General features: G+C 46.6%; 1 protein-coding gene across 1 annotated transcript in view; it reads right to left on the bottom strand.

The window, feature by feature from the left end:
- The window catches only part of ANAPC1 (anaphase promoting complex subunit 1), a 771271-nt gene that overhangs the window by 272177 nt on the left and 487053 nt on the right, over positions 1-12041 (bottom strand). Inside the window, exons 30-31 of the mRNA XM_085611802.1 lie at positions 3215-3349; positions 2232-2314 (exon numbers count right to left, since the gene is read on the bottom strand). Of these exons, the coding sequence (XP_085467928.1) occupies positions 2232-2314; positions 3215-3349 (218 nt within the window). The remainder of the gene's footprint in view (positions 1-2231; positions 2315-3214; positions 3350-12041) is intronic.

Here is a 12041-nt window from a genome sequence, read left to right as displayed (position 1 = left end):
GGTCTATGGGACCCCAGCTGTGGCTACCAAAGGGTTGGAACGGCTGCTGAGCCGGCAGCTTCTGCTGGAGATGCTGAAACCCCCAGCCAACGCCATGGAGGGGGCTAAACTGGGAAGACGGCTGATGTGGAGTAGCAGACACCCCTGCTATCTTTAAAGCGCTCCACTGCAGAATATGCCTTGTCACTGAAAAGCCAAGAACTGTTGGATGGCATTTTCATGAGGGTTGACCGGACATCACCAGCAAAAGCTGTTGACCGTATCCAGGCGTGTCTCCGAATGGCAATACTGGTACCAACAGCTCTGCCCAATGAGCCAGAAGTGCTGAGGCTGCAGTGAATTGCAAATTTAGCAGCATCAAGGCCATCCTTCATGGCTTGAAAGAGAAGAGCCCATATACAAATCCTGAGTTACAAATGGTAAAACCTGGGCCACTGAGGCCCTTAAGCAGCCTAGGAGAAATGTTGAATTCACAGAAAGCAGGGCAAGACTAATGGAGCAGAAAACGTTTCGCCCAAAATTGATGTTCTGTTTTGATTCCCTATACGGAGGTGCTGAAGGGAATGCATTTGGGTTGACTTTACTGGCTGAAACCTGCACAACCAGACCCTCATGGGAAGGATGTTGGGTAAGAAAGTCTGGGGCCCCAGGTGCAGGACAGTGATGGCAGGCAATTTGTTAGCTGGCCGGGGCCCAGGGCAGCACCTGACCTAGGTCACCGAGAGAGTATCAGTCAATGCCTTATTAAAAGGCATGAGATGATCTGAAGAGGTTTGGACAGACTGTGCGCAGGGAGCTGGAGGGCAAGGATTTCTGCAGCTCTGCGCACTACCATGGCGAATGGTGCACCACTCTCTTCATTAGCCTACCCTGTTGGAAGGGGAACAAGACAGTACCGAATAGGTCATGAATAAACTGCTCCCGGCCTTAGGGCAGGGGAACAGTGTCCGTGCTAAATGGATTGCTTGACCGTGTTGATAGGAATAAGTGGCGTTGAGCACAGCCTTGTACGAGGTTGGCACAGCACCGTCTCCAAGCCGGACAGTACAAGCGGTCAACATTGGTGTCGGAGGATCGCGCTCCGGCATAGGGTTTGATGCCAGAAACAGGTTCAGTACCAGAGTTGGTACGAGTGGGCACAGATCCATAGGGCCCAACTGACACCGAAGGAGGCTTAGCCAAAGGGAGTCTAGTTGGGAGGCCTCCTAGCTCCATGGGCCCTGATGGCCCTCCATAAGCAGCCTGTTGCACAAATGGGCACATCATCGCCTCGTGACCTCCGTGGCTACTTGTCACAGGAGCGGCTTCAGAAGTGGGACCATCTTCCCCATGAATTAAACCGGCGCAGTTCTTCCGATGTCGGGCGACAAATAACTTGCGCCCCCGGATCACCTTGAGGTGCATTCATCAAACACACAGGAACCAGTCAAACACACAAAAGGTGATGGGAGGATGCTTGCAATGAGTCTAACCATTTGCACAGTAGGAACAGCATAGCCCAAGCTAGCAAGCAGGTCCTCTCTGAACCGGAGCTCAAGCAACCCAAGAACGGTAGCGCCCTGATTTGGGCTCTTCAGCCGGGTATGGCACGGTTAACAAGGACTCTTGTCTGGGTATACCCTTTGGCGACTCCATGTGCATCAAGGTACAGTCGCTGCAGGCAGCCAAGTTGTGTGACGACCCCAGACACCACAGACAAAGTGGGGATCTGTCACAAACATCTGTCTGTGGCATTTCCCGCAAGGCTTAAACTTGTTGATTTGTTGGGGGACATGTAACTCGCACTCTGGGATATCATTTCGAAAACAATGATCTCCAGAGACCATAAGTATCTCCGGATCAGAGTCTGTAGGCGCAGAAAGAAATGGATATCAGCTTGCATGGGTGGTGCCTATATAGGCACAAGCACTTCAAGTCTGGTGCAGGTGGCGGCAATTAGGATTCACAGGCACCACCTTCAGGCATTAATAAATAATGCTAAGTTTGCCCGATCTGGACTAATACTCGTAGTAGTTCTCTAAGGGGAAGAATATGTGGTTAGAAGTCTCTATCAGAAAGTATTAACCAGGACATATTTATTGGAAATTAACAAGTGAGCCCTCTAAAATGCATAATGTGTCTTAATAAAACTGCAATTGAATAAAGAGTTGAAAAAAAAAAACGTATTGAAAATCAAGCTACGAATGAGAAAGTACACACCATACACATCCTATACGTAACACTTAACATACCTATTGTTGGTTTTCAGGTAGATCATGGCTAGCGCTAGTGTTGCACCAGGACAAGTCACATCTACATTTATGGAGTCTCCTTCCTGCCAAAGAACAATATTTTTTTTTAAGTACTACTTTATAACATGACAAACGGAATACTTTCCCACCAAGCCTTTAATCAATTCTCCTTGTGTTTGTTTTCCTTGCAAGCCGAAGTCTCCATCTCTCCCTGACTATCCCAGTCCAGTTCCAAGCAAGAGAAAATACTCTTATTTTTCTGGACTCTTTAGTATTACAAATGTATATAAATCTTTTCGGCTCTTTAGTTGGAACTTGTTTCTTATTTAGGAGTCTTAAATAATACAATGTTCTTCAAAATACTCCAAATGTGCAATGGAAGATCAGGTACAAACATCTATGCAAAAATGTGTGTCAATATTCAAAAGCTTATTAATAAGATACAAACAGTTGCACACAATTTATAGGCCATACATCGGATACCATAGTAGCATGTACTTTAGTAGCCTAGCAATGGAGAGCTCATCCAATCTAGAGATTCTTGCAAGATGTTCCCATTACTGATAAGAGCCAAGTTTCTCTCTAGAGAGCACACATAGGAAGGGAGTCTGGATTTCACATGATAATTACTAATCAATTTAACAGAAGGAAAAACACTAATTTTAGGTGCTGGATTCCTTTAGACTAATCTATACTGAGGCACACGAGTGTACATCAAGAGAAAGCATCTCCCATTAATATGACCATTAAGCAGTATACAAATAATGCAATCCCCACATTGTAAACCTACTACAGCCACAAATTAATGTGGAGCCTACTTTCATAATTTCTCACTAAATAGTTCAAAGAGCATTTGCTCTTCTCCAAACTGCTCAGAACATATCATTGAGAAGTAGCCCTATTACCTAAATAATCTCAATTGCTGGAGCGTAGTAAATCTGATAATATTAACATTTGGCAACCACATGCTTATGAAGTACCACCTTGATTTGATAACTTGGGGACTTGTGTTTTTCTCTGTTGATTCCAACTTGGGAGCGCCGATGGCCTCCAACCATGTACTGGTACAGCTGCTCGGGAACGTTGAGGTCAGACATGCCTATCAGATTGCTGCCGTGCTATAATGACGAGAAAAACATACAACATGCTCAGGAGCATATGATCTGGTAATTCATACAGAATCCATGGTGTGCAATCATCAATGTTGAAACCCCAAAAAAACGTCAATCGAAATACTAGACATCTGAAATAGTATTTTCATTCTCTATGCTAAGTGTGTTCATGAAATTATGCTCAGAGCAGTCTCCATTTATATATCTTGAAACATTTTCCCAAAAACCAAAAGACTAAGTTACTAACCTTCAGCAACGCCTTATATGATTAAGATGCCATCTAGCAGCAGATTCCTTACCTTAGAATATCCTCAGGCGTCAGACTGGATCCGAAAGATTTTTGGGCAGTACCACTGCATGTGGATAGGTGGTGTTGTGCAGCTCCGCATAGGCATCATCCATGCCAGAAGTGACGCCTGTGGTACCAAATCGGCACGCTGATGTCTGTTACTTTTGCGACAATCCACATCAGGAGCGCAGAGCCACGATGAGAACAGACCACTGGTTTGAAAAAAACTAAGGCCATGAGAAGGGTGTCCTACTACAATCGGCCTGCAGGGCGGGATCGGTTAGTAAGAAATCTACGGCTAGACACTCTCTCTACCAGATAAGGTGTTACAGAAGGTAAGTTACTTGTTCATCTGATAGAGACTTCTAGACGCAGATTCCTTACCATAGAATAGATACCCAAGCAATGCCTTCCCTGGAGGCGGGCCAGTGGAGACAATTTTAAATCAGAAAATCCTGTATGACCAAATTAGCGAGGTGCTCGTTGCGATGGACAAGACTGTCCAGGCAGTAGTGTTTGTTACACATGTACCTGACAGCTATTCAGGAGAGGGACTATGTGGGCTAACCATGATCGCAGCCTTGGCTCTGGTGGAATGAGCACGCAAACTCTCAGGTGGTTGCTTCTTGGGCAATGCGTAGCAGATCTTAATGTATAGCACTATCCATCTTGAGCCTTCCATTTTCTGGTCCTACATACCCCTCGAGGAAGAGTTGATCGTTGTATTAAAGTGTCCCTTTTTAACATGGTCACCCCCACTTTTTGCTTAGTATTTGATGCAATTTTGACTAAAGTGCATTGAGTTCCTGCTAACCAGGTACCCAGAGCCAGTATTCTTTCCCTAAAACAAGGTAACTGCTCAATTGTTCCCCAACTGGCACATACTTTAGTACCTCTGTAAGTCCCTAGTGATTGGTACCCTGGTATCTAGGGCATGGGTACTAAAAGAGGGTCCCTAAGGACTGCAGCATGTATTGTGCCACCCTAAGGGTTCCGCGGTGCAAACAAATGTGAAAAGACGACATGGCACACACCCTGTGGGCCATGCCCACAGACACTGCATGTGATATATGTAAGTCACCCCTACAGCAGGCCTTATAGTGCTAAGGCAGGGTGCAGTATATTACATGTGAGGACATATCTGCATGGGCAGATAGGCTCCTGTGTTGTCTAGTTCAATTGCTAGATAGTACAAGTGAACAGCAAAGCCATCTTAAGTACATGCACTGGGTACTGGTCATTACGAGTTCCCTAGCTACAGGATGCCTTCACTGAAACATATGGTGTTTGGAATCAAACACTGTCTTAATAAATCCACACTGATGCAAGTAGTGGATTAATTAAGATATGCACCCAGAGGGCACCTTAGAGGTGCCCCCTGAAAACCTACCAGCCTCTTATTATAATGGCTGACTGGTATTGTCCGGCCTGCCGCCACAGACCTGTTGCTGACCCCCTGCAGGTGAGAGCCCACCCTCCTTGAGGGCAGAAACAATAAATGCTCTGGAGGAAGGTGTTCACACCTCCTCTAGCAGGATGACTAGTGAATCTGCACACCAAGGCCAGGAACTTCAAAGCCCCTGCCACCTTCGTTATGCGATCCTAGCTTCCCCCAGACCTATGAGTTGCCACCCCCTGCCCTGAGGTCCATGGCACTAGGACCGGTGGGAAATTTGTGATGCAAGGAGGCCTGGTAACCACCCAAGGAGGTGTGGTGCACTACCAGCCCAGTCACACCCCTAAGGTAGGCTGCCTGATGTGCTCCACGAAAGAAGGGTTCCACCATTTTGATGGAAATATCAATTCTGTGGCAGGGTTATGCACACTCCCAACAGGAAGTGGCCATATAGGGGGGTTGAATGACCCAAAGGTTAAGAAGTCCATAGGCTACTACCCTTCACTCCCTTTACCGTCCCTAAATTGAGTATTTTGGTGGCCCCCTGACACCAGGAACTCAAATTCCCCTGACACAAAAAGAAGAAGGATCAAGAAGAGCCGAAGAAGGGAGCATTGCGAACTACTGGTGGACTCTGGCACCAAATCCTGCCTGCCTGCTCCTATCCCGACAACAGCAACAACCTGATTCTTCCTGCAGCTGTGTATCCTCCGAAAGTCTTGGAGAGCCTCCAGCACTTCGCCAAGCCATCAGCATCTCCCTTGAAGTGGAGGAGCCACTTCCTTGCAACCTGCAGCCACCGACAGCAACTTCAGGTTCACTGTTCTGCTGACAACCGTAGCAGCCACCCAGGAGGAGGTCACCATGCTCCAAGAGGTCAGATCTGTCTCCCCACCAAGTGTGAAGACCCCAGGACCAACATGAGTTGCCCTGCACCAATATTCAGGGTACAGGACACCTTGCAGCAACCAAAGATTGCTTGAGTCCAATCTTGACTCCAACACTGCGAAGACCGACCAGTCGCCGAGGGACGCCAGCATCGCAGAGGCTAACACGGAGAGTAGCCCAGCTGTCCCGTTTTATTTTCCTTTAGCAGGTCTGGGTGCCTTTGACGCATGGGCACGAGTTAACTGAACCCATTTGCACTAGAGCTCCTCGCACGGGTCCACGACAATAGACTGTGCTCCCCTGCTCCCAAAACCCCACAAACTGAGACCCCTGTTGGGAGCCCCCGGACTTGCCAGCAAGTCCTCCTCTGCAGCCTGTTTTTAGGTGCCCCTCTCTCTTTTCTTACAGTGTAGCGGGCAAGGGTACCAACCAGACCAGCACCTATGCACCTGGAGTAGGTAAACTCAAACTGCTTGTTTTACTTTGGACCTTGGCCCCCTAGCACCTAAAGTCCTAAAGGGGACCCCGAGATTAGTTTGCAAATACCTGTATGTAGGATATGTTTCTTTCTTCATAGGAAAGCAGTACCGTGGAAAAAAGCATTTCTGTGGAATTTTTACTTACCTGCAAAAATTGATAACCTGAAAAGTACTTACCCAATAATGAGATTCTTGGTGTTAAAATACATATAAAAAAATACGTATTTTTTTTAGATGGGCCTAGAGTTCCTTCTTGAGCATGTGCCTTATTTATTGACTGTGTGTTCAACAAATGCTTAACACTACCCTCTGATAAGCCTAAACTGCTCAACCACACTACCACAAAAGAGAGCATTTGAGATAATTAATTTAAGCCCTGCAAACCAATAAGGGTCAGCTGGACATTCTACATAGTGTACCTTGTTTTGGTACACTACATAAAAAGTCAGCTTCCTACGTTAGTGGGTCAGAGGTGGAGGTAAAAGACTTTGCATTTGCTGATACAGCTAGGTCAATAGGTGATTCCGCAAGGAAACCCACAATTGAATTGGTCCAAAATTATTTTTTAAATTTTCGATTTTTCCAAAGGTTTTTAATCTAAACTGTTAGGGCCTTGTGTTAAATTCCCCCCAGTCCTTGGTATTTGAAATGTAAAATGTGTACTAGTCAGTTAGGCCATAAAAGTCTGTTTCGAACTGTACTGTCAATCTTCAAAAAAGGTCCCAACTTAACTAGAAATAGCTTCCGCAGGGGATATGGTGCAGAAACGCAACCTGACCCCTTATCTGCAGCTTAAAACCCAGCAGTTAAGGCTCCTCTGTAAAAACTATAACATTAAAACTGTCTCACATCCTACCAAGGGCAAGCTCCAGGAGCTCTTGGCAGAGTATGATTTAGCCAATGCAACAGAAGGCACTGACCATCCTGAAGGGCAGGATGAGGGTAGTTAGCATGAGGATGATCCTCCCGAATTAACTTAAGAGGGTGAAGCTGTGCATACACACATCTACCTAAAACCTGTACCTGGAGTGCCTTACTTAACTGAGGGTAGACCAGGCAACTCAGGGCCTACAGAAGGGCTAGAGGATGAAGATAGTGCTCTGAGAGACTAGCCAGAAGAGTAGCCCGTGAGCCCAAAGTCCTGGCCAAAGAAAGAGAACGAGCTGAGATGGGCCGAAAATCTGCCAATAGTGGCAGAAAAGTAAATAGGAAGAAGGAGGATACTTTCAATGCCAAAATCACCAAAGGGATTGTCCCTAAATATGTTGAGGGAGATGACATTACCCAAATGGTTTACTGCCTTTGAGAGGGCATGTAAAATAAGGAGGTTACACCAGAGAACTGCCCTCTCTACTCTGGGAATTGTTCGCAAGAAAGTGCAGGGATATACTCCTGACACTGGATTAGGCAGAAGCTGAGTCCTATGACCTCATGAAGGATACCCTGATTGAGGGCTTTGGATTCAACCCTGAGGAGTACAGGATTACATTCAGGGAGTCTCTCAAAACCTCGAGTCAGTCCTGGGTTGATTTTGTAGACATTTTAGGCAAAACACTAGGTGGTTGGATAAAAGGAAATAAGGTGCAAGACTATGATGGCCTTTATAATTTAATGATGAAAGAGTATTTGTTAATGAACTGTACTTCTGAAAAATTGCCTCAATACTGGGTGGACCTAGGTTTAGTCTCTTCCCCAGGAGTTTGGGAAGAAGGCTGACCATTAGGACAAGACTGGGGTTCCCAAAAGAAAGGGGTTGCTAATCCCCCAAGGGTAAGATGTTAAAGTTAATACTAATGTTAATGTTAATACACGCGCACCCCAAACCACTACCCGTTTGTTTCTCATTTAAAAAAGTGCAATAGTGCTGGCCCGGTCATAACTCCTTTTTCTTAAATAATTTTCAGCTATGCTGTACAGCAGCTGTGGTGCTGTGCAGGATGGATAAAAATGATTGCCGAAACTAATAGCCATCGTAAGCAAGAGCTTTTAGCTTTGCCAGTGCTGGTTTTAAAGTGTTCTGATTCGGGGTCTGTGCCTGATAGGAGGGAAATTCATAATTGTAGAAGCTGTACAGAGAGGTGGCCTTGGCGTATCTATATTTAAAGTGGAGGATTTGTGGCCTATCCAAGGGAACATGACTGTCGCCAAATAATAAATACAACCAGTAGATAAGTGACTCCAATTATTCTCAAATCACAACTTAGGTGTACAAGGATGGTACTAGAACCATTTTCATAGTGCTAAAAGATCCTGGAAGCGATCCCCAAATAAAAATCTCGATAACAGCTTTGCCTGAAAACTCCATATCGAGAGTGGCGCGTCTTGTCAAGTTAACAATAACTACTGCTGCAACTGGATTACCTAAGCTGCTCCTTAAAAATATATATATAAATATACAGACAGATTTCAGACACAAAGACTCATTTACCATAAAACCACTTTCCTATCATAAGATTGTTCCACACCTCGAGACTTGCACAATTTCACTAGAATCCTCATGTTCAATCTGCATGGTGTCACATGCCTTGTATTTAGCATCAACATATCACAATTCAACATACCATGAGTCTAAGCTATGGGAATCTTTGCTATGACACCTACAAATGGGTCTGGTGCTTCTCAAATGAGCAGGAAAGTAAATCAAATGTACAAAATATGACAAACTTGCTAAACACACGCTCAGCAGTAGCATGGTAAACATGGAGCATGGTTTCCAAGCCAGGTTGGCGCACCTTTGTCATGTTTGGTGATGTAGGTTCCATCTTACACGTCCATCACTCTTTGGAGGAAAATGATTTACTGTTGTCTGATGCTCGAAGGTACGTAAAAGGATTTCATTTGTAGATACATTTCAGTAACTGCTCACAGATTCCTTACCTTTTGAATACTCCTCCAGGCATCAGACTGGATGCAGAAAATCTTTAGCAGTACTACTTCGTGCTGGCAGGACCACATCGAAGTTGGTCCATTCCAGATGTGGCGTGTGCAGACCTATATAGGAGCCACACATGCTCGTTGACATCAGTTACTTTCTTGAAACTTCTTTGCCCGCAGAAGCAGAACCAATCAGATTAGTTGTGACCATTGTGCAGATTCCTAAATTAGCATTTTTTTGTGTGAAGAGACCAATTCATGGAGTAGGGAGGTGGGAAGGTCAGTGAGGAATCTCCTGAAGGAACGAGCAGGGAAAGTGCCCTCCTTGACATACCTGATTGTCTAGGTAACAGTGCCTTGTGGATATTTGTAGTGATGCCCACAAAGTTGCCTGACAATTGTTCAGAACTGGCATCCAGCATTCACACATATAGGTAGCAGACTTGGCCCTGGTAGAATGAGTTTGCAAGCCCAGAGCACTGCTTTTTGTCCAGCACGTAGCAAATTTTATAGTATGACCCAGCGTGAGTTGGTCCTTTTCTGCACAGCCTTGCCTTCCTTTGCCCCAGTGAACCCGATGCACTAGTTACCTACTAGTGTAACGATATATCTGTAAGAGACATTAGTTAATGATAGATTTCCTACCTTCGAATATCCCCAGGCGTCAGACTGGATCCGGAAAGTTCTTCGTTAGCAGTACCCCTGCGCGTCTGTAGGCATCGTCATGCAGCTCCGTGTACGTCGCTGGCGTCGTAGCCGCCGAGATAACGTCGTCAGAGTTATTTAGAAGCGCCCACGCATGCGGACGTCAGTTTTGTACACTACTTTTCCGCGCCAGGAATGCAGAGCCATGCCAGAGACCGACTACTGGTGCAACAGAACAAGGGCCCTGAAAGGGATGACCCGAACCCTAGAGAACAGTTCGCAGAACGGGGAGGATGGGCAGGCGGTAAGGAATCTATTACTAACTAATGTCTCTTACAGATATATCATTACACAAGTAAGTAACTTGTGCATCTGAAAAAGACACGTTAGTGATAGATTCCTTACCTTAGAATACATACCCAAGCAATACTAACCCCAGTGGTGGGTCTGCAAAGTGAGATTACACCAGAAAGTCACGGAGAACTGAACGGCCAAAGAAGCCGTCTCTCCGGACTTGACTGTCAAGGCAATAGTGCTTAGTGAAAGTATGCAGCGAGGCCCAAGTGGCTGCTTGACAGATGTCTTGCAGGGGGACACCGCGTCCCAATGCTGTAGTAGCCGCAGTCGCCCTGGTAGAGTGGGCACGCAGTTCTACCGGAGGTTCCTTTTTAGCCAGAGAGTAACAGGCTTTAATGCACAGGACAACCCATCGGGAGATAGTCTGCTTGTGCACAGCCCGGCCTTTCTTGGCACCCACATAGCCAACAAAGAGCTGGTCATCTACCCAGAACTGTTGTGTGCGGTTGAGATAGAACGAAAGCTCAGTTTTGGGTCCAGACGGTAGAGCCTCTCCTCTTCTCTTGAAGGGTGTGGAGGCGGAAAGAAAGTGGGCACAGTGACAGTTTGCCCAAGATGAAAGGCAGTGACTACTTTTGGTAGAAAGGAGGGACGCGGTCGAAGCACAACCTTGTCCAGATGAATCGCCAGGAAAGGAGGTTTACAGGAAAGAGCCTGGAGCTCACTTACCCGCCGAGCGGAGGTGATGGCCACCAGGAAGACAGTTTTCAAAGTTAATAACCGCAAAGGACAGTTATGAAGAGGCTCAAAGGGAGCGCACATCAAGTATGTGAGAACTAGGTTCACGTCCCACTGAGGCATCACAAAAGGAATAGGAGGGAAAAGGTGAGTACTGCCTTTGAAAACTCTATTGACAACTGTGGACCTGAAAAGAGAGGGCTGCTCAGGCAGCCTAAGAAAGACAGAAAGAGCAGTAAGGTAGCCCTTGACAGTGCCCAGAGCAGAGCCCTGCTGGGCCAAAGAAAGAAGAAACAAAAGGACCTCAGAAAGAGGTGCAGAAAGGGGATCCACAGCTTTCGCCGTGCACCATGCCACAAACTTCTTCCACCGGCAGGCGTATACAGTTTTAGTCGAGGCACGCCTGGCTGCCAGAATCACATTACAGACTTTAGGAGGCAAGTCAAATGGAATCAACTGTCGACACTCAATCTCCACGCAAGGAGGTGGAGGCTGGACAGGTTCGGGTGGAGGACCATCCCCTGTTGCTGCGACAGGAGATCCTCCTGAAGAGGCAGTCGTGTCGGGGGATCTGCGCTCATACTGAATAGCTCAGGATACCAAATTCTTCGAGTCCAGTCCGGTGCCACAAGAATGACTTGGGCCCGGTTGCGTCTGATTTTCTTCAGCACTCTGGGTAGAAGTGGTATAGGCGGAAAGGCGTACAGCAGACCGCAACTCCACTCGAGACGAAAAGCGTCTCCGGGCGAGCGCTGCCTTGGAAACTCCAACGCGCAGAACTGCTGACATTGCCCGTTCTCTTCGGTGGCAAATAGATCTAACCAAGGTTCTCCCCACTGCTGAAAGAGACCTTGTGCCACCTCTGAGTGAAGACGCCATTCTTGATCCAACATGCACCTGCGGCTGAGTTCGTCCGCCCTGGCGTTCAAAGAACCTGCCAAGTGTTGAACCGCCAAGGAAATGCCTTGACGTTCCAGCCATGTCCAGAGACGCAGAGCCTCCTGACATAGGATCCACGACCCCACCCCGCCTTGATTGTTGCAGTACCACATGGCGATGGTGTTGTCTGTGAACACCTGCACTACTCTCCTC

The sequence above is a fragment of the Triturus cristatus genome, chromosome 6 (genome assembly GCF_964204655.1).
Source record: "Triturus cristatus chromosome 6, aTriCri1.1, whole genome shotgun sequence".
Taxonomy (NCBI): Eukaryota; Metazoa; Chordata; class Amphibia; order Caudata; family Salamandridae; genus Triturus; species Triturus cristatus.
This window is presented reverse-complemented; position numbering and strand designations above follow the sequence as displayed.